The sequence below is a fragment of the Paramormyrops kingsleyae genome, chromosome 12 (genome assembly GCF_048594095.1).
Source record: "Paramormyrops kingsleyae isolate MSU_618 chromosome 12, PKINGS_0.4, whole genome shotgun sequence".
In the NCBI taxonomy this organism is placed as follows: domain Eukaryota; kingdom Metazoa; phylum Chordata; class Actinopteri; order Osteoglossiformes; family Mormyridae; genus Paramormyrops; species Paramormyrops kingsleyae.
In genome coordinates, this window is record NC_132808.1 from 11,382,957 (window position 1) to 11,406,829 (window position 23,873).

General features: G+C 41.1%; 1 protein-coding gene across 1 annotated transcript in view; it reads right to left on the bottom strand.

Moving 5' to 3' along the window:
• Positions 1-3,620: 3,620 nt before the first annotated feature.
• The window catches only part of LOC140593641 (uncharacterized), a 29,455-nt gene continuing 9,202 nt past the window's right edge, over positions 3,621-23,873 (bottom strand). Inside the window, exons 4-15 of the mRNA XM_072718687.1 lie at positions 23,433-23,528; positions 20,348-20,437; positions 16,096-16,167; positions 15,206-15,319; positions 13,264-13,368; positions 11,573-11,677; positions 11,193-11,285; positions 8,852-8,932; positions 7,483-7,602; positions 4,303-4,395; positions 3,900-4,096; positions 3,621-3,640 (exon numbers count right to left, since the gene is read on the bottom strand). Coding sequence (XP_072574788.1) covers positions 4,065-4,096; positions 4,303-4,395; positions 7,483-7,602; positions 8,852-8,932; positions 11,193-11,285; positions 11,573-11,677; positions 13,264-13,368; positions 15,206-15,319; positions 16,096-16,167; positions 20,348-20,437; positions 23,433-23,528 — 1,001 coding nt within the window. The 3' untranslated portion in view covers positions 3,621-3,640; positions 3,900-4,064. The remainder of the gene's footprint in view (positions 3,641-3,899; positions 4,097-4,302; positions 4,396-7,482; positions 7,603-8,851; positions 8,933-11,192; positions 11,286-11,572; positions 11,678-13,263; positions 13,369-15,205; positions 15,320-16,095; positions 16,168-20,347; positions 20,438-23,432; positions 23,529-23,873) is intronic.

The following is a 23,873-nucleotide window of genomic DNA, read 5'->3' on the forward strand; positions in this document are numbered from 1 at the left end:
TTTCACATTTGATTAAAAAATTCTACAACTAAATACTGCTTTAACAAAAATCTTTGTTTGGAAAAACCCAAGTACTCAAATGTTCCTAGGAAATGAAAAACATACCACTTATCTTTTTTGGCGGAAGTAGAGTAAATAATTATGCAGGCTGAGAGGGGTTCCCAAACTTTTTCATATGACTGTACCAGAGTCTATATGCTGATTATCCAAGCTTGTCATCACTAATATACATTTCTTTGGTTTAATCAACCTTTTTCTGAGATTCAGTATTATATGACCGCCTTCGCTATGATGTTAAACACCAGGGGACCATGAGCATGGAGAATTTACTGACATGTTCCTGTGTGCTGCAGTCATAATAAGGGCTCTTCCTCTACCTCAGACTCCATATTTACAGGGAAGGAGGAAGAGCACAAGGGTCACAGATTTGCTACAGACACAATTATGTATAATAATCTGAGGGAAGATGGTCAGACTGATGTAGAGAAACAGGCCCCAGGACAGCAGCCAGAGGGGGAGATGTATCTTGGGCACCTACCTGGTCTGGCTCAGGATCTTGGTGTCTCTCAACTAAGTGCAACTCTTCCTTTATTCTAAGGAAAAGATAATGAGTTATTACAACTCAGCTTTGTCAGAGTATTACATTTAACATAAAAAGTCATCATGTGTATTTTGCAGTATCACCTTAAAATTCCATCATCTATAAGAAGTAACAGGATCTGGACTAAGGGTATGGTTCCCATACAAGAGCTGGATAAAGGAGCTGAACTGCAATGAACCACTGAACATTTTAATACTTAACACATGGTTACTCATTTGTAAAAATTTTGATTTACTAACAAATAACAGCCATAATCATTATGTTTAACATAGATTTTGCTTGTTGTTGGAGGTGGAATGAAACATCTGTAATATCAAATACTGTATAACGTAACAACTAAAAATAAACAAAACCCCATAATATGGTACCCTGTAAATCTGCCAAAAATGTAGCATGTTAACACATGAGGAGACGATGCAGTGGATGTCATGGCTACATCTGCAGAGAGATACTGTGGTTACTGCCCATGTAAAGCAGACTGTAGATGTTCCTCTTCAATTCCTATAACTTCATGCTCTGCTAAAACCTGTGATCTGTATCTGCTGTAGTGATGCTGCATGTAATAGTGACAGTGGGTGTGACAGCAGCTCCTGACAGACCCCAGGGTGTCTGAGCAGCCATGTTTATTTAAAAGATGTCTGTCTGAATGTGAGGGACCTTTAAAACACATAATGAAATAAATAACATGTTTTTAGACCAATACATGTGGGCAAGCCATAAGTTCTTAGCGGCATGCATTCTATTCCCTCAGTGTAAATGGCATCATAGGTCTGTATGCTACTTTAATGTTTAAACACATGCCTCAGGAAGAAGTGTTGTCTGCTTCAATATTATAATAAAATGTGAATTGAACAGTTTGAGTATCTTTCTTTTAACATGGGCAGCATGGTCGCTCTGTGTAGTTTACGTGGTGACTCAGTGGGTAACACTGGCACCTCACACCTCCCGGCTTGGGCTCTGTGTAGTTTACGTGGTGACTCAGTGGGTAACACTGGCACCTCACACCCCCGGCTTAGGCTCCGTGTAGTTTACGTGGTGACTCAGTGGGTAACACTGGCACCTCACACCCCCGGCTTAGGCTCCGTGTAGTTTACGTGGTGACTCAGTGGGTAACACTGGCACCTCACACCTCCCGGCTTGGGCTCTGTGTAGTTTACGTGGTGACTCAGTGGGTAACACTGGCACCTCACACCCCCGGCTTAGGCTCCGTGTAGTTTACGTGGTGACTCAGTGGGTAACACTGGCACCTCACACCTCCCGGCTTGGGCTCTGTGTAGTTTGCGTGGTGACTCAGTGGGTAACACTGGCACCTCACACCCCCCGGCTTGGGTTCTGTGTAGTTTATATGCTCTCTCCATGTTTCCCCAGATACAGTGGTACCTCAGTTCTCTAACTCATTAGAACTCAAATTTCTTAAAAGTCGAACCAACCAGTTTGAAAAAAAATTACGTAGGACTCGATCTGAATCTCAGAAGTCAAATGCCGACCTAAGATAACTTGTACACGCGGGGAAATGAGTCACGTGGCACGTCTCTCAGCGGAAACAAAGGGTAAAGCTTCAGTCTCAGCCTCGCATTAGCTGTGATAGCATTGTGCATGTTTACACTAACTGAATACATATATTTAGACAGTAAAAATACATTTAGACAATGATATACAGTAACAGTAATTATTATTATATAATAAAATACGTTAAAAAATAAATATTTCTTATTATTTTAATATTAATAATAAACCATTAATACATTTAATTATAATAATATTGTTGTGCCGAGCGGGGACGGAACAGAGACAAAGGCGCAGGCGTCAGGGTATCGGCGAATACGGGGTTTAATTACAGGTAAGGCAGGCAAAACGCAGACGGACAATACAATGACCGGACTGGGGAAACAAACTGAAACGCGGACAAAATACGTACAGAGGACTAATGACAATGACAAGAAACAGCTGATCACACGGGGATTCCACACGGGGTTATCGAGGGGGCGTGGCACACGGAAGGAGCGGACAACAGGGGCAGAACAAATTGTTTGAATATATTTTCTTACTTTACAAATTACTGTTTTTATAAATGTGCTTAGATGTGTTTAGTACAGTATATGCTCTTCTTGTTTTATCCAGTTCATTTTGTGTTTAAATGCTAAAAAAAACATACTGTATTTAAGTGTAATTTTTTGGGGCCGAGAACCAATTAATTGGTCTTCCATTTTTTCTTATGGGGAAAATTCGATCAGAACTCGAACTTTGTTCTGAGGTACCACTGTCCTCTGTTTTCTTTCCAGTCCTAAAACATGAGGTCAGGTCAACTGGCATCTCTGAATGTCCCCTCGCATGTGAATGTGTGTGTTTGCTCTGTGATGGACTGGCATCCTGCCCAGGGTGTCCCCTTCCAGTGTGCTTCCATTGACAGGTGCCAGGCTCACTGTGACGGATGGATGGGTGGGTTTCTTATACATTTCTACCATTTTTTCAGAAAAAAATACTTATATTACAAACAAAAATGTCTACTCACTGTATCTTTTTGTCCAACCCTGTAAATATAAAAGAAACAACTATGCAAGAGCTCAAAACAGTAATGTCAACATGCTAGAAAAGTCCCAGTACACATATTCAGCCTTTATGGTAAGTTATGCATCATATCTCTGTTATACTTACAGTATGCAGACATCTGTATAACAAACCAGCTAAAGAGGAAGACAGACCCAGAAATCAGGACAATCAGCCGTAAATCCACTGGCTGTTTTCCTGTGTCTGAAATGACATCATCACAACAATCACTGAGAACTGAGGTCAGTAAATGAGCAGTAAGTGACAGATATCAAACCACAGGAATCCATATAGTATTTCATAAAGGGTTTGTACAATTTAGCTGCATTGTTTAGAGGAAGCTTATGTAATAAAAAGGACATTTGCAGGAGGAACTTCTGAAAGTTCTAGTGTATTTACCTGCTTTGAGTTTTAATGCTACAGCCAGGGCAACAGAATTCAGGAGAGGGAGACCAAAAGCCCCTGAGAAATATAGAAATTTACGTTGTTTAGCTGAAAAGTAGAGAGAAAAGCATTAGTTATACAGCTCTGTCTATACATTTAAACAGCCATATCAGTGTATTCTTTTCAAGACCTGAAAGATTTTTAATATTATCTTTGCACTTTTTAAAAATAACATTTGATTCGGTACATGATATAAAGAAAATGCATATATGGTTTTACAAGCACATTCATGAGACAGAAGTTGATTTAAAAGTTTAACCAATAAAACTATTTAACTATTATGTCAAAATGAAAAAGTGATTTTTACCAAGAAATTTCTCCCGTTTCCAGTCTTGAAAACATGATGTAAGAGTAAGAATGTTGATGAACACATATTCGCACATCTTTATAGGTCGTCCTGTGGTCAAAATAAATTTTAGTTTTTAATACAATAGAGATTATTATTATACATACATGCATACAAACAAAATACCTACCTTAAGGCACAGCCTGAAAATAACAATTCTGTATGGAATACATTGAAATTAATATTTTTATTTAAAGCAAAATACAATTCAATAAGGATTCATGCCAGACATTATTACAAAACTTTATTATTTGCATCACAAACCGAAATTTCTGATTTTAAGAATTTAGAAAAACCATTTACCAAAAACAACAAAGTTCTCTTTAAGACAAATAGTTTCCTTACAGTTAAAAGTTTTCCTTACCTCTGTCATTTTCTATAATCACACTTAGATACTGGAAACCTAATATTAGATGAAGCAGGAAGAAAATTCCTAGAAGGATTTTCTGAGCCAAATCTGAAAACATCAAAACATGTAAACAACATATTAAATAAACAAAAAATAGGTCTTATCTCTCTATTTACATCATTATCTCTCTATTTACTTTTTGGCATGATATCTTAGTAGAGTGGATAGTTGCTCTTGTAAAAAGCCCTCATGTTCCTTGGCTGTTATAGGACCATGCAGAGCATCATCAGACCTAAAGACTCCCACAAGATGGCTGCCCACACCAACAGACACTGTGGGCCGATGGTGTGCTTTGGGTTTCTATAAATGTAAACCCATCCAGATGTAGGAAATGACTTATCAGACCATGTCATTCTTTCCCATTGTTCAGAGATCCATGTTCTGTACTCCTTACACCATATGTTCATTATTCATTGGCCTTGGATAGAAGCCATTTCTGAATGGCAGCGTAAAGAGCACTCTGGCTCTTTCACAGCCCTGTCATTTAACATCAGGTATACTAAACCTACGGCTGATCACGTAATCAGTGCATGTCAGGGCCCTCACATAGCAAGTCGGCAGGTAGTGCATGATATGCCCATCATTTAATGTCAGACGTGCACTGAAAAAAATGTTGGAAATTTTAAATCAACTTAAACATTTTTAAATGATCACAAAATATTCTAAATTACCTCAGTGTAAATTTATTCAGTCTAACCTGTAAAAAACAGGTTCAGCTACAGTATAAACGTAAGGCAGTTACATTTAAATGAATAAACTAATTATGTTCAACTATTGGAATGGAAGAGCACACTGAATGAACAACAGCTTTGTTTTATTTTTTCTGTGCAGCTTCATCTTCCAAAATAGTGCTACCACAGACTAACATACCTCAGATTAAGCGACATGGCTTTTGGAGATACAAGTTTACTTGGCAAGCATTATTTTATTTATTTCGCAACAAATTATTAGCACATTTTTGTCAACTAGCGTTCCACACATTTACAATAAACAGCATACGTCATACTTTGTCAATATGCTAGTTCTCTTATATGTTTTAATTGAGGCAGCTTCTAATATTTAGTGCGATCGATTACTTCAAATATTTTAAGTTGATTCAGCATTTCCAACATTTTATTTTATTCCAGTCTGGCAGGGACAAAGCTGGGAAAGTTTTCCATGGCATTTGTGATCTATAGTTTGGCATCACATATATACAGTAACTTGCACATTAATGGAATATGTATGGTATGTTTTCTTTTTCCGTAAATGTGCTTGTGAATTGGGGGGGGGGTGGGGGATTACTTACAGATATTTTCCCTATGCACACAGGCGTGCTACCTATTTTCCAGAGGCAGAGAAATTTCACTGCAAACCAGACATGCAGTTTCCCCTGCAGTTTTTATACAAGCTCCGGTGTCAGGGTCTGCACAGTCTGACCCCGCCCTCTGTGACCCTTCCCCATTTCCCCGTGTGGCTCAGTATGTAAACCCGGGGGTCATGGGTTTGAAGTTAGCACATCCCAGACTTGTGTGTTCTGGATTTTGTTCGAGTTTTGTTTGGTTTCCCTAGTGTTGATGATACCCCCTCCCTGTGATAGGATTTGGTTTTTTGTATCAGTCTTGTATTTCCAGTGTTTTCTATCAAGCCATCGCGGCATGGCGCAGGCAGGAAAAGGTGATGATCCACTGGCGGCTCACAAGACAACAGGGGTTTATTAGGGAACGGAACAATGGGGAAGGCAAAATAAATAAATAAAGGACCACAAGAAGATGAAAGCAAATGGGGGAAACAAGAACTAACTACAAAAATATCAAAAAGGTAACAAGGGGAAAAAGAGCAACACAGGGAGCAGAACTAGAAAAGCCAAACAGTGCAGCAACAAGACAGTAACTTGAACACATTCTAACCCAATGACCAATGAACCAATGAACCAAGAAGTTAAATACACAAGCGAGACTGTGCCAATGAGGACACGGGAGAGAAGCATTAACCGAACAACCAATCAAAACAGATGAAACTAGAACTAGGGAGGTTAAACCAGAGAGAGAACACTAATCAAATACTGGAAATACAAGACTGATACAAATTAAAAGTACAAAAAAACAAATAACACAGGGACCATGGATGGGAGAACTATGACAGTTCTGGTTGCTGAATAAATAAAGGGCTTGGGGGCAGAGTCTGGCTGAGTAATCTAAGCTTTTCTGCATGTGACTGAAAGGTCACAGGATCGCGCCCAGCCTGGGAACGTCTGCAGGTCCTTGAGCAAGACCCTAAACCCCCAGCTCCCTGGGTGCCGCTATGGGGGGGGCTGCCCTTCACAGCCAGCTTGCGCTCACCTACAGAGAGCACGTTGGGGGGGGGGGGGGGGAGAGAATTCCCCCACAGCATCAATAAAGTATTCATTATTATTATTATGCCTCATCGTGGCTGCCTCCAAAGCACCAGGACTTACCAGTAAAATACCATTAATGATGATAAACTTTAATAACATAGCAACATAGTCCTAGATAAAGAACTCAGGTTCTACTTCCAGGATGAGAAGTATATTTGTTTGTAACATAGGTCAGTTTGTAGGATGAGCAGACTGTCATCACACATACTGAACCTGAACAGCAGTGTGATTTTGGTGTTCCCAACTTAGCAATTTCTTTGTTAGTTTTAGCAACTTTTCAGACTGCTCTGGCAACTTTTTTTAACAAAAAGTAATTAGCCACAAGTTTAGCTACTTTTAAAATTTATTTTGTAACTTTTAGCTACTTTTGATGCGACTCGAACACTAAATCACATTTTCCCTCTAAATAACACACAAAAGATTTTCTCTGTCACACACTCAGTCACTACACATAGTCAGTCTGTCCTGTTATTATGCTTGTTACTATGAATGACTGCTAACTAGCTATACACTGCAGTGTGAGTGAGAACACTGCCAATATTGAAGAAAACCACTGAGCAGCTAACTAGCCAAGCAGCACAACAACCGGTAGAAAGAAGTACATAAACTTTCTAGTTGCAATTGTTCAGTGAGATAGCATATATGATATACCTTGTTAGGTACCGTGTTAAGTAACTACCAATGCACTGATTGTAGGTATGTTAAGGATGTATGCCAAACAGAACTGATCATAGTTTAATAGAAAATTTAATACTTACAGTGAACCCCCTTCAAAGATGTATCAGAGTCCTTACGATTAGCAAGATACCAGACAAAATACTTGACACAGATGCAGGCACATATTCCAAAAGCAGCTAATGTAATCAGAATTGAATATCCTGAAAACAGAAAGATCAAATTAGTCTGGGTTGTACACTTGTCCACACTAGTCCCACATGCTATGACTAATAAACAAATAAAATTCAATTGTTTCTGCTTCAAAAATCAAAGCTCATTTAAACTGTTCTTGTTTTTCCTTCTGCTCTCCTTACAAAAGTAAAATTCACACAATCCCAGTCACATGACCCCAACCCTCACAATTACACAGACAGTAACATTAATGCAAACAGTGTCATAAACCACTTGAACTGTGAACACAGACAAGTTTTATCCATCCATCCATCCCCCTGCTGTCCAGACCCACACATAAGTCAGATTTAATGACTTTTGGCCAATCAGGGCTCTGGAATCAAACCCTTATCGCTGCTGGTGTGAAGCCACAGCTGTGCCCATTGAGCCACTCTACCACAATATGCAGTGTGATAGATAAATTATAAATAAACCTCTCTGTTAATAAGACTCTAGACCTCTCAGTTGATAGTAAAGTAATACCTTTTTTTCAAGCACACTCTGGTACCAGGTACCAAGTAACCCCGAGCAAAAAGAGCAACCAGTTGATAAACCATAACTCCCAATTCCCTATAAGGACTTCTAAGTCCTGATTGGTCACAAAACACCAACAAACTGAGCTCAAACGTATAACAAACACAATTGTCCTGCTCTATTGGTTCACCTTGGTAGCAAGGTAAAGTCCACCCATTTTGCTGAATTTACTCGACTTCTAGACTCTACTTGAGATATGTATATAAATATTGATTATATGACATTGAATCACTGTTAATGTTTGGGTGTTCCATTGATTAATGATTAACACATTGATGTATTGCCATTGAATCACTGCAAATACACGGTTAACATATGATTAGTATAATTAACATGATCACTTATACATTTGCACTACCGTGTAACATATTGTATATTGTCTACTGCGACTACTTTATAAAGCTATAATTCTTTGTGCACCAGTTGGAGTAGCTTCGAGTCTCTTCCTGCAGGTGGTTTCTCCCTCCCCCCCCCTTGCTCCACTGTCTGCCTCTCCATGGTCCGATCTCTCTTCAGGGTCTGCGGAACTAACTGCAGGCAGCTATCACGAAGCAAGATCACACAGTATTCAAAACAATCTCTTCTTGCGTAAGGCCTAAGACATAACAGACCCAATATCCCTCCCAGGCCTACCAATGTCCAATTTTCCTTCCACAGTAGAAGTTATTAACAAAATAATAAGTATGAAAACTGCAGGAAACTCACCCAATATGAATGTGTTTTGCATCCAGGCAAAGAGTTGGGAATAAATAGCAAGTAACAGCATGTTAAACAGTTTGCGATTATCTGTAAGGTAAACAGAGCAAATCAGACACCCTCAGTCTCTCATCAGTCTATACAGATATAACATGATATTAAATAACAAAGTGTCCTTGGGCTTTTCCTCCCCTGAGACAAATCCTGCCATCCCCAGGGCTCAACTGCACTGTGAGGTTATGTACAGTATGTTAATGTGCCTGGGTCTGGGCCAGAAGACTCATCTAACCAATCAAAAACTAATCAGGCAATCCAGTCGCTGGATCCCGTTAACCTTTCCCTGGCTCTTGAATGCTTGCAGTTTTATCCAGTGAAATGAATGATTATCAACCTTGGGGCCAAAGTGACCTCAACCTAATCTCTGAAAATTTTCAGTAGGGGTCTTTCGGTTTGCATTGCAGGAGCAATGCAAATGTGGAACCTTTGTGTGTTTGTATTTTTCCCCGCGAGCAACATTAGGAATGGGGTGGATGAAACTGCGCCACTATGCGCCACTTGGCTTGGAAGATCCCCATCAAATGTAAAAATGTGAAAATAATACTTGCCCCCAAACCTTAGTCCATAACAGTCTGCTAGCCTGAACAACAACATAAAAGTCTATTCATTGCCAGTTTCTAAACAACTGTACACTTGGCATGTCAAATTACTTAGTCATTTCCTATCTAGACCTTTTTATATAATATATTATACAAACCATCTAATTTATGCTTCTGTATGGACAAATTTACTATTTATGTACTGGGGGCACTACATTTTGGAGCCATTATTAAAAATGCTAAATTAATGGCACTGAAAGGTATTTCCAAGTTACTTCAAGGAACGTGAGATTCCACAGTCACAAAGACAGTGAACATGTGAGCAGAGATGCTGCCTCAGGACAAACGAGGAAGGCAGTTGGCTGGGGCCCAGAGCTTTAAATGGGCCCCGGAGTGACGGCAATTGGATTATTCTCCCAGCAATGACAAAGCTGAAGCATCGCAATCGTGGAGACCCCCCTAAGTGGAGCTTCAGTGGGGCTCTGCTGAGGAGGTTTCCATTATGTGTGCTGGCGCTCCAGGACGTATGTGCTATACATACACAGTGTGTATTGTGTGAAACCCCCCCAAAGAGGGCCCCACTGTCCACATGCTCTATGTTTGTTTTAATTAATATGAACTCTTGCCAAAACTGAAATGAACTTACTTGTCATGGTCAGGAGATGACTAGAAGAGGATAAGCATAAATATTACTGTAACCTTTCTATTACTGCATTGTTTTATGTCAACCATCATTCAATAATCATTCACGCGGTCTTGATATTGAGAAACACCCCCTGGTGTCCAGATTACATGTTGGACGCATGAACACAGTCCATTTGTAGAGAAGCAGCCTTGTGCTCACAGTCATCAGACCTCAGAGATTCATACAACAACCACCCTTAATCTAAGGCTACAGGAAAGGATTTAAACTACAGGAAACGTACAATGGAGATTAATGATCAAATAGGCTATCTGGATAAATGATACATTTGAACAAACCTTTCTGCCCCTACACCACAGAAACTCAAATGGCAAGATTATATTGAAATTCTCTTAAACAAAATGACCTAACAGTACCAAGAAACCTTTACAGAAAAAGCATAAGCCACAGTAACATAACTTAGTCCAAGGGCTTTATGGCCTACATTAGGTGACTAGACATCCTGCTTTGCCAGGACTGTCCTGCTTTAATAACACCTGTCACAAGAATTCACAAAATAAATATGTCCCAGTCTGTAGATTTTTTAACTATTCTCAACCTGATGTGACAGGAAAGATAACTGCCAAAACGAGCAGATCTGCTAAAAGTCTGAAGTTTGGCAAATAGTTCAGCTTGCGCCGTTAATAACTGGTGGGCATGTGCTCGGTGCAGCACCATGGACAGCAACCACCTGTCAATCTTCAGGATCAGTGTTTTGGACAGCCAATCAGCAAGCTGCTGCAAGATCCCACCCAGAATGACCTGTGGCTGGAGGCAAACGATCACATAGCTGCTGCCGCTTCCCCAGGACCAGGGCTCCCTTTCAAACAGCCTCCCTGACCAGGTCTGAGGGAGATCTGGAACTACTGCCTGCTTCACTGGCTTTGGTGTAACTGCAGTGATCTTTTGGGTGTGAACTTTCTTGCAGCCTTTTCCCTTTTAGAAACGCCCACAGTTACCTTCCCTGTTCTTGGGATTTTTTCCTCCAGTAAATATAGCCTCTCAGAGCTGATGCTCATTCACCCACCACAGATTGTGTGTTTGTTTAGTGTAACCAAGCTACAGTACTTACAAATGAAATATGCCCAGATTTTAAGAATGTCTTTGAGTTCTAATCTCCCAGCTGTCCTTCGAGAATGTAGTATCCAAAACACACTGACACCAACTGGAATAAGGAAAGAAGAGAGTCAGTCACCACGAAGTTCATGTCAAACATGGAGTGAAAAACAGATGTGGTCAGTGATCCCGTGTTTAAAACCCTGCACTGCACAGCCCTGTCACCTGAACATTCTGTGGTTGAATCCCACGTTGGTACTAAATGTCATACAAATTATCAGGTTCAACATTTGTGTGTTTAATTCACTACAATGTAGCAAATAAATACATCCATATCTCATTCTGCTCCAGTATTCTGGAGCCTAAGACAAATTCAAAACTTAAAAACATACTTACCTGGGAATAAAATCATGAGGATAGGAATCATTAACATAGTTAAAAATGTTCCAAGTTGTTCTTTCCTAGCTGAGTGAGATTTTGCCAGGAAAACACTGACAACACCTAAAATAATGTCAGAATAGAGTCAGTCACCATGAAATTCATGTCAGACAAAAAGCAAAAATTGACATAATGTGGTCTTGTGTTTAAATCCCTGCACAGCGCAGCCCTTGTCGCCTGGGGGTTCTGGGTTTGAATCCCAAGTTGGGCACTGAAGTACTTAAAGGACATCTCAGGATATGAACCAAATGTAGATGGATTATGGAAACGTAACAAGGACAGCTGACTTTAGTATTTTATCACACATACCATACTATACATATCAACTGTGAAATAAAGACATACTATATTGAAACTATCCATGTTAAATACATAATAGGGACAAAAGTATTGGACACACCTCTTAATCATTGAATTTAGGTGTTTAATTGCCACAGATATATAAAATCAAGCACTTACTCATGCAGTTAAGTTTACAAACATTTGTAAAGGAATGAGTTGTTCTGAAGAGTTCAATGAATTCAAGCATGGTTCTGTCATAGGATGCCACCTTTGCAATAAGCCAGTTTGTGAAATTTCTTCCCTGCTAGATATTCCACATTCAACTGCAAGTGGTACTGTTGCAAAGTGGAAGTGTGTAAAGACAAGAGAGACTCAGCCACAAAGTGGTAGGCCAAGCCAAACGTCGGATGCAGTGGTGTAAAGCACGCCGCCACTGGACTCTGGAGCAGTGGAAACGTTCTGTGGAGTGATGAATCACACTTCACTGTCTGGCAGTCTGATGGACAAGTCTGGGTTTGGATGTTGCCAGGAGAACGGTACTTGCCTGACTATATTGTGCCAACTGTAAAGTTTGATGGAGGAGGGATAATGATATGGGTTGTTTTTCAGGGACTGGGACAGGCCATTTAGTTCCAGTGAAGGGAACTCTTAATGCTTCACCACACCAAGACATTTTGGACAATTCTATACTTCCAACTTTGCGGGAACAGTTTGGGGAAGGCCCTATTCTGTTCCAGCATGACTGTGCCCCAATGCACAAAGCAAATTCCATAAAAAAATGGTTGGATGAGTTTGGTGTGGAAGAACTTGACTGGCCTGCACAGAACCCTGACCTCAACCCCATCAAACACCTTTGGGATGAACTAGAATGGAAATTGCAATTCATGTCTAACATCAGTGCCTGACCTCACAAATGCTCTTATGGATGAATGGGCAAAAATGTCCACAGACACACTGCAAAATCTAGAGGAAAACCTTTCCAGAAGAGTGGCAGCTGTTATACCAGCAAAGGCAAGACCGATTCTATATTGATGCCTATGGATTTAGAATGGGATGTCATAGAAGGTCCTGTACGTGTAATGGGCAGGTATCCCAATACTTTTGTCCAAATAATGTATTTCTGAAATTCCAAGTGCAGCGTCATGGTGGCCTATCCGAGCTGGCATCGGGGGCACCGTGCTGGGGTGCCAGTCCATCGGGAAGTATATACAGTACATTCACACACAACAGGCCATTTTTAGGCCCAATTTTACCTAAATGCATGATTTTGTAGTGTGGGGGGGAATTTCAGAGTACATGAAGGGAACCAGTGCAAATACAGGGAGAACATGCAAACAGCACACATGTGAACTTATACACAGACTTACTTATGGATGAAACCATGATGAAGAGAATTATAATCCCAGTTATTTTTGCTAAGGTGCCGCGTATTTCCATTGAGGTGTCATTTCCCTGAAGGGCAAAGCGGACAACTGGAAGGAGGTGAGAACAGAGTCAATAGCCATGAAATTCATGCCAGGCACAGAGTAGAAAAACAGATGTGTCCACTGTTCCAGTGACCCTACAGTACACAACCATAACACCTGGAGGTTCTGAGTTTGAATACTGTGTTGGAACTAGCAGAACTAAAAGTACATCAAACTTTAATTTCCTGATTTAAATGAGTTACTAAAAGGTAACAAGGATTTGCTGGGGAGAAGTTACGTCACACATCCCATAATACATACATATTAGGGATGCTCATTTCGATTAATTTTCCCAACCGACAACCGCCGTTCGTTAACCGAACATTAACCGTTAACTGATTAGATTAGAATATTAAATTCCTCTGGGGTCGGCGGTCCCGCCGGCGGGATCTGACAGAAATTTCGCCAAACCATTTAAATAACTCTGCGAGGTTTTATACACATTTAAAAAACACCCTCAGAAACCTTGGACGGTCTACTTTTCAAATATATATATAGGTAGAAACTAAATATATTTTTATAGCTTCGTGATACGAATAGAAAGAACAAGAGTGACTGACTTAAGCGTCTGCGTCTCGAAGCAGCTCTGATCGCCTTCCCACTTGCAAATTGCGCTATTCGCATGATAACAACATGATAATCCGACAGTTAGTATTGGATAAAGAAATATGTGAATATGCCCATTGTAACCGAAATAAAACAAGAGCACATGTCTGGGTAGTGTTTACACCGATCGGCTACGATATAGCACACGGATACGTCTCTGCCACTGAAGCTTTGCGCCAATGTTTCCATTTTCAGCAGCAAAGCTCGTACCTGTATTCATGGCTCAGTGGGCTAAGCCTGTGTGCCCGGTCGCCAATTCAAACCCAGTGTATTTAGAACGTGAAAAGCGATCTTCAGCTGAGATGCCACAAAACTTCATACTACTACTAATAATTAAAATATATATAAAAACATTTTAAACCGTTTAACTGATAGTAATATTCGGTCAAAATTAATTATTTCGGTTAACGGTTAAACGGTCAAAAGGAGCATCCCTAATACATATCCATCTACCCATCCTGGACAGACACAGAGGACGGGGGACTCAAACTCACATGACATGGGGAGCACATGCAGACTGCACACAGACACAGAGGAGGGGGACTCAAACCCACATGACATGGGGAACACATGCAAACTGCACACAGACACAGGGGGGGGGACTCAAACCCACATGGCATGGGGCTCACATGCAGACTGCAACAGAGGAGGGGGGACTCAAACCCACATGACATGGGGAGCACATGCAAACTGCACACAAACACAGAGGAGGGGGGACTGAAACCCACGTGACATGGGGAGCACATGAAAACTGCACACAGACACAGGAGGGGGATTCAAACTAGCATCCTGGACGTGTCAGGCAGTAGTGCTGCCCACTGATACAGATTAAAAGTGAATCCATCACTGTAGCCGCTTAATCCCAACTGGGGTCGCGGGGGGGACCGAAGCCTAACCCGGGAACAATGGATGCAGGCAGGAACCAACCCTGGGCAGTCACCAACACACCGCAGGGTGCACACACTCACACACACACAATTACAGGGCCAATATAGATTCGCCAATCAACCTGCCCTGCACGCTTTTTGACCGTGGGAGGAAACCGGAGCCCCTGGCAGAAACCCACGCGAACTCCACACAGAAAGGACCCGGGATTGAACCCAGGACCTCCTTGTCGTGAAGCAGCAGCGCTAACCTCGTCACACATTTCTGTTTTTAAATACAACGTAGGATGGAAAAAAAACATCTACTCCTAATTCTGATCCAGTATTCCTGAAATCTATACAATCATACTCACTTCGAACTATAACAAAAAAGATGAACACAAATATGATTCCACCCAAAACGCCACCAAATAGTGCTTTATCAGTTGAAGTTGGGGAAAATTTTGCTGAAAACTCGATGAGAGAACCTGAAATGAGATAAGAATAGTCAGTCATCATGTAATTAATGACACACACGAGGAATAAAACAAATGTGTTTAGTGGTTTGATGATGTAGCAGATGGTTTTGTTCAAAGTAATGTAAGAATCAGAGAGCAGAGTCAGCTATCTACATGACTTGAACCAATAACCTTCTGATGAGGGGCAGAGAGTCCTAACGTGCAGATATGCATACTCAGGGGTGCTGTACATAGGGGAAAGTTAGGGCAATTCCAAGGGCCCGTGAGTGACAGGGGCCCTAAAAAATGAGGACAATGATTGGATTTGTCTAGGTAGGGTGGCCAGTATGATATGTTTTCATGGGGTCAGGGCTCTAGACTGCAACCATTTAGTTGCATTTTGTGACCATTTTTGGAGGCAATGTGATTGAATTGTATAACTAGGTGCACCAGTGACCCCCACTTGTTCTTTTTTTTAACTATCATTGTATATCATGTGAAACACCAGGAGGGACCAAGAACTGCGGTGAAACTGTGACTTTAATTCTCACAGTTCCAGCTTTATTGCTCACTTTTTTTCTTGCAAAGCTGACTTCCATCCATCCTTTTACTATATACCCTCTTATCCTCTTCAGGGTCACAGGAGATGAGGATCAGACAGCGTCAATGAATCAGATGGAGTTAAAGGCCTTACAGTGATATAGTCTACTAGCAATAGGATTCGAACCCACAACCTTCCCGACATGGGCACAGAGCCCTAACCTGCTGAGATGCACACCACCCTATATCGCTACATTTAAACTCACCTGCACATACAGCTGTGATAACGAAGATGTTTCCTACAGACACAGTCACGTATTTCATCTCCCCAATTGTTTCTGTAAAATCAATGTAAGAGTTATTTTAACAAATAAAACACATCTCAAGTCACAACAGTTATGCTAAATAATTTGGGAGAAATAATTTGTTCTGTCAGACCGTTATAATATTCAAGTTGGCATTCATCAGATTTAATAATGTGCTAGTGAATATGCAACTATGGGATTTAAAAAACAAGAGCGTGTAGGATGTTGTTCCCACTAAACTTTACACCAACCAAAAACCATGGATAAACAGAGGAGTTCATGAAGCACTAGCAGTGCGAAACACTGCGTTCGCCTCTGCAAACACTGCGGGTTACAAACACACTGGCGACACAGTATGGAAGATGATAAAAGCAGCCAAGCGTCAGTACAGGGACAGGGTGGAATCACAATTCAGCAACACTGGGGGCATGTGGCAGGGACTAAAGACCGTCAGACAGAAATAATTTCAGAACACTGCAGACCACCGCCTCTCTCTCAGAAGTGCTAGACGTGTTTTATGCTCAGTTTGAGGCAGATAACTGCATGCTTCAAAATGTCCACCATAGTCCCTGTGCCAAAAACCACCACAGCAACATCCCTGAATGACTGGCAGCCAGTTGCCATGATCCCCATTGTAAGCAAACGCTTCAAGAAACTGGTCAGGAACTTCATCTGCTCTGCGTTGCCTGACACAATAGACTCTCTTCAATGCGTAAATCGCCAGAACAGGTCCACCGACGACGCCATAGACCTGACACTCCCCACTGCCCTCTCCCACCTGGACAAGAGGAACACATAGGTGAGAATGCCGTTTGTGGGTTACAGCTCAGCATCCAACACCATAGCTCCCTCCAGGCTCGACAGGAAGCTCTGAACTCTGGATCTGGACAGCTCTCTGTGCAGCTGGATCCTGAACTTTGTCAGTCCGAAGCCAGGTGGTCAGACTGGGTGGCACCACTTCATCCTCCCTGACCCTGAACACAGCAGTTCCCCAGGGCTGTGTACTGAGTCCCCTGCTGTACTCACTCTACACCCATGACCGCATGGCCACTAACAGCTCCAACATCATTGTGAAGTTCACTGATGACACAGCTGTGGTGGGCTTCATCTTCAAAGTGGACAAGATGGCACTCAGAAAGGAAGTCTGAGCCCTAACACAGCGCTTCAATGCAATACCAAGAAATGTATTGAAATTCTAAATACTCAACACAGTATATAATGTACCTCTGTAAGAAACTTATTTCAATTGCAATTGTTTGCATAAACAACTTTACAGCCTGTCACTATGGCCCCTATTTTACACCTAGTGGCAGGCGCGACACAAGTGTCTCTGCTAGTAGAGCTGTGCAATTAATTAAATTTGAATCATGATTACAATTATTGCTTCCCATGATTATGAAAAAATGATAATCGAGAAAAACAATATTTGTTTGTATCTCGTATTGAAATGATGTCCTACTTTATCTTGTGCAGTAAATCCAGATTGGCGCACTAATTTTTCAGCAGTGCGCTTTGCCCCTCCGAAAACACTGTTAGCGAATTCCCTACAGCACAGCAATCAAAATGCGTTCACGCTTGAAATTGCAGGATGGGTACCTCTGTTTGACAAAAGAGATAAACGCACACCAGTTATTTGGAATCATTTTGGTTTCAACGAATCGGACCAAGAACAACAAATAATGTGCAGAATATGTTTCAAAGCTGTGACTACTCCACTAGGCAACATAACTAATTTATTTAACCACTTAAAGCTTAATCATGAAGTAGTCTAAGGCCAAACAGTACCTGAACAAAAACTCTTAAATGTAAGGCAAGCTCATCAAACTCGTACTGCAACGCAGTTATCCGTTAAGGACACCCTCTATAAAGCAACTGCGTATCTATCAAGTTCTCAAAAACGCAGAGATATAATGTATGCCATCACATATTGTTGTGTGGCTCAGTGGGTTAAGCCTGTGTGCCTATAATTAGAAGGTTGCCGGTTTAAACCCAGCCTCAGCATGTCTGTGGGTCCTTGTGCAAGGCCCTTAACCCCCAGCTCTCTGGGTGCTACTATAGGTGGCTGCTCTTCACAGCCAGCTTACTCTACAAAGAACAAGCTGAGGGAGGTGTAAAAGCAATTTCCCCACAGGGACAATAAAGTGTTAATTTTTATTATTATTTAAAGAGAGGGTCTTCAGCACAGCTGGAAATATCGTCTCCTGCCATCATGCATCACTGAAGCCAGATCATGTAAACAGACTAGTGTTTCTTGCTAAAAATCTTTAAGTAAATCAGTGGACCAACCAGTTGAATCTAACATGTATAGTAAAAAAAATCAAGTTTAGTGTTTTTGAACCTCAGAGAACAGTTCATTTCAGTATAATTAATTTATTCATTTAAAAATTATATTTGTACATATTGAAATTTTATTTTGGTTTCAATTCAATTTCAATGTAAGTGTATAAGTTTCATTATTGAGATTCAATAAATACAATATTTCTGCAGTCAAGAGTAATTGGGGGAAATAATCATGGTAGATAATCGTGATCTCAATATTGGTCAAAATAATCATGATTTTGCCATAATCAAGCAGCTCTACCTGCTAGCATGAGTCAGTCTCGCATCCACATCCTTTAAATAGCAAATGTACTTGTACCCATCAGTGCCCGTGGACATGTCAGTCTTAAAATGAGATGGAGTCAGGTGCATTATTGGCTTCTTGCTATATTGAGGAAGCGGAAAGTGATTGACCAATGAAAATCTGATCTAAAGTCAGTTTTCGCTTTTCTACTGGCATAGAGAAACCAAGCCACACCCAAGCTGTACCGCAAAGTGAGACTAGTTACAGCAGTGGTTCTAGCCCACGTCGGATTCCTACAGCAGAAGGGTCGGCTCAGTAAAGGTGTTGCCTGGTTTGGAGAGCGACAGTGACGTAAAACTGAAGAGACATTTATTTACTGTTCACACAGTGTAAGTCGTGATGTAGGCTAATATGTGCTAATATCTGCCTAATAATAATAACCTTGGATTTTTTTCTACAAATCAGCTGCAGTGCGAATTGGACAAAAAAACCACAAATAGGAGCGGAGTCACAAATGTTGCATGATCCTCAAATACGCAGGAAGTGATCCACAAATGTGCAGCGCCCGTTTCAGGTATACAAATCACTCCATATTTTTGTGGATATGATTTCATACAACACAAATAAAAATACATATTTGTGGATAGTGATGTATTTGTGTTTTTTTTTCTACAGGTAAGCTGCAGCACGAAGCGGACAGCAATCTGCAAATAAATATGAGCAAAGTCACAAATGTAATGCGAGGCATAAAGCCAGGACGTGATCTATAAATGTGCAAAATACATTTCATATGTAGAAGTAGTTCCATATTTTTGTGGATATGATTTTACACAACACTAACACAAAAAATACATATTTGTAGATAGTGAAGTACTTGTGGATCATGGTACATATTTGTGACTGTCTGTGGGTTACAAACAATAAAGTCCAATATATACTTCCATACTGCACACTACGGAGCCGAACACGACCCACACGTAAAAATAACTGCATATCATTGTCTTAATGTGGAAATGTTTTCTCAACTGCTTCGCCTGCAGCCCAACCTAAGTTTGCCCGTTTTGCTTCCCTTTGCTTGCCTGCGCTTGAATAAATACCCCATGTCCGGGAAAACGTGACTCCTCTGTCTCTGCGAGTGTTTCTGTCCTGACAGCAAACTGACACGTGACTCCAGCACGAGGAAAACAGAAATAAAACATCACTTTAGCTAAAAGAGCTTTTTCGGCAAATATGCTTTTATATTCAATTTCATGTTTTATACCTGGATTCTCATCATATATAGGAGGGTTCAGATTAACTGTAACCAACACACTCATGTTCTACAAACATCTGTCACCATAAACTAAAACTGCAGGTGAGACACTAAGTGAATTTGGAACATTTTACATCTGTATATAAAACCATACACAAGCTGCAGCATCTTTATTAAAATTAAAAACCTCTGTGACCCACATTACAGTATATTAGCTGGACAATGCACTGTTAAAACTGCAGGAGAACCAGCAATTATATGGAAAGACTTGAAAAATGTACTATGCAAGTTTTATAATAATCATTTATATTATATTTTATTATTTTGTCAAGCTGTCATCTTATTTGAATAGTGCACATTGGAAACAGAAGGAAAAATATGAAAATAAGGAAACATACCTGTTAAGTCCACATATGGAACCATAATATACAGCAGTGGGATAATCAGCAGACTGATGACAGTACAAGTAGCAGCCTCTCCTGCAGATCCTGAGAAACACAGGTCACACAAGATAGCATCCAATGAACATTTTGCAGTATTTAGATGTAGATCTGCAGACTGGATCACAGTTTTTGGACCATTCCACCAAATCAGTGCCATTTCTGTCTCGAGAACATTATATGTATAAATATGCATGAAAGTAGTTTTATAATACATGCTATTATCATGCAAAATGTCCTCCACAATGTCTTCATTGCAAATTTAGCATACATAATCCATCCATTTTCTGAAACCGCTTATCCCATTCAGGGTCATGGGGTGTCTGGAGACTATGCTGGAGGCTACGGGTGCAAGGCAGGGAACAGCCCTGGATGGTGAGCAAATGCATCGCAGGGCACATTCACACCCCATTCACTCACCTAAGGGCAATTTGGTAACTCCAGTTAGCTTCAGCATGATTTTGGATTGTGTGTGTGGGGGGGCCAGAGTATCCAGAGGAAGCCTCACAACGCTACGGGGAGAACACGCAAACTCCACACACGGAACCCCAACAGAGACTTGAACCATGGAGCCACAGGTGTGAGTTGCTAACCACTGCACCACCATGCCACCCCCAGCATACATAACGCAAAACATTAATGAAAACTACCTAGAACACTGAAAAAACAGAGTGTGTCACCTGTCTCTGCTGACTAATACTGAAATATAATGATTAAAAGCGTTCAACAGGAACTTGAATCATCTCATTCGCCTGAAGACCATAGGAAGACCCAAAAGGTTCTGGCAATCAGGCATCTTACTGATTCCTGACAATAAGAAGCAGCTCCTTCCTTTGTTTAACTACACACCCCCCCCCCCCCCATTCCTGAGGGGCAATCCTCTTACTTGATCTCACGAATATGCGAGTTGGCTCCTTTTCTTTGTCCTCCTCTACTTTAAAAAAAATAATTAAATAAATTTTGTGTATATACACTCACCTAAAGGATTATTAGGAACACCATACTAATACGGTGTTTGACCCCCTTTCGCCTTCAGAACTGCCTTAATTCTACGTGGCATTGATTCAACAAGGTGCTGAAAGCATTCTTTAGAAATGTTGGCCCATATTCATAGGATAGCATCTTGCAGTTGATGGAGATTTGTGGGATGCACATCCAGGGCACGAAGCTCCCGTTCCACCACATCCCAAAGATGCTCTATTGGGTTGAGATCTGGTGACTGTGGGGGCTATTGTAGTACAGTGAACTCATTGTCATGTTCAAGAAACCAAATTGAAATGATTCGAGCTTTGTGACATGGTGTATTATCCGGCTGGAAGTAGCCATCAGAGGATGGGTACATGGTGGTCATAAAGGGATGGACATGGTCAGAAACAATGCTCAGGTAGGCCGTGGCATTTAAACGATGCCCAATTGGCACTAAGGGGCCTAAAGTGTGCCAAGAAAACATCCCCCACACCATTACACCACCACCACCAGCCTGCACAGTGGTAACAAGGCATGATGGATCCATGTTCTCATTCTGTTTACGCCAAATTCTGACTCTACCATTTGAATGTCTCAACAGAAATCGAGACTCATCAGACCAGGCAACATTTTTCCAGTCTTCAACTCTCCAATTTTGGTGAGCTCGTGCAAATTGTAGCCTCTTTTTCCTATTTGTAGTGGAGATGAGTGGTACCCGGTGGGCTCTTCTGCTGTTGTAGCCCATCCGCCTCAAGGTTGTGCGTGTTGTGGCTTCACAAATGCTTTGCTGCATACCTCGGTTGTAACGAGTGGTTATTTCAGTCAAAGTTGCTCTTCTATCAGCTTGAATCAGTCGGCCCATTTTCCTCTGACCTCTAGCATCAACAAGGCATTTTCGCCCACAGGACTGTCGCATACTGGATGTTTTTCCCTTTGCACACCATTCTTTGTAAACCCTAGAAATGGTTGTGCGTGAAAATCCCAGTAACTGAGCAGATTGTGAAATACTCAGACCGGCCCGTCTGGCACCAACAACCATGCCATGCTCAAAATTGCTTAAATCACCTTTCTTTCCCATTCTGACATTCAGTTTGGAGTTCAGGAGATTGTCTTGACCAGGACCACACCCCTAAATGCCTTGAAGCAACTGCCATGTGATTGGTTGATTAGATAATTGCATTAATGAGAAATTGAACAGCTGTTCCTAATAATCCTTTAGGTGAGTGTATATATATATAGTGGTACCTCAGTTCTCAAACTCTTTAGAACTCAAATTTCTTAAAAGTCGAACCAACCAGTTCGAAAAAAAAAAACACCTGGAGCTCGATCTGAATCTCAGAAGTCAAACCGTGAACGCCGACCTAAGATAACTTGTATGCATGGAGAAATTAATGGGTTAACGAGGGGGCGTGGCACACGGAAGGAGCGGACGATCGGGGCAGGACACATTGTTTGGATACATTTATTTTCTTACTTTACAAATTACTGTTTTGATAAATGTGCTTAGATGTCTTTAGTACAGTAATTTATCAATTTTATTCAATTGATTTAATGATTTTTAAATTTTTGTTAGCTTACTTTAATTGTCCTCCTTAGGGTCATCGGTGTCTGGAGTTTACAGGTGCAAGGGAGGGAACAGCCCTGGATGGGGCAACAACCCAACACAGGGCACACTCACATACTCACACACATAGGCAAATTGGTAACTGCACTTCACCTCTGCATGTTTTTGGACTTTAGCTAAAAACCAGAGTACCTAGAGAAAACCCCAGAACAACCTAGAGAAAACATGCAAACTCCACACACGTGGAGCCATGGCAGAGACTCAAACCCGGGTCCCAGAGGTGTGAGACAACAATGCTAATCACTGCAGTACCAAGCTGCCCCTTACACGAACATTTACTAGAGAACTTCCTGATCACTGCTAGACAATTGGCCCCTAACCTTCCTAAATCCATTTTTATTTATTACAGCCCTCTGTTCATCATAAAAAGTTTTTTAAATAGTAAAACTCACAAGACACAAATAATGCAAATCTGTCAGCTTTCAAAGCATTCTTTATATTTAATGGGCTCACCTTCAGTTACACCCCACAGGATGAATGCAGCGGAAACCATGATCTGTGGAACTGTGACACATGACCAGTGACACAACAGAGCCTGTCTGCTTTTACCTACAGACAGAAAGTAGAAACAAATTTAACCACAAGCTTTAACATTAGATGGCAGTTCCTGCAAAGTTTGATGATGTATATCCGTCTTCAGATGGTCATTCTGCTGCATGCTCACCTACAGACACCCAGTACAGACTGTCAGTCTCACTAGATGCATTATTTTAAGCATAATTTTAATGAGGACATCAGCTTTGGTTCAGTGTTTTGGTTTGCAGGGGTTTACAGCAGAGGTGAGTAAAAGTATAACTCCAGACCAACCAGTTGAGTATAAGGAGTCACAGTCACAGAGTACTCAACTGGTTGAGTGAAACCACACCTCTGGACATTACCTCTCTGGACCTTAAC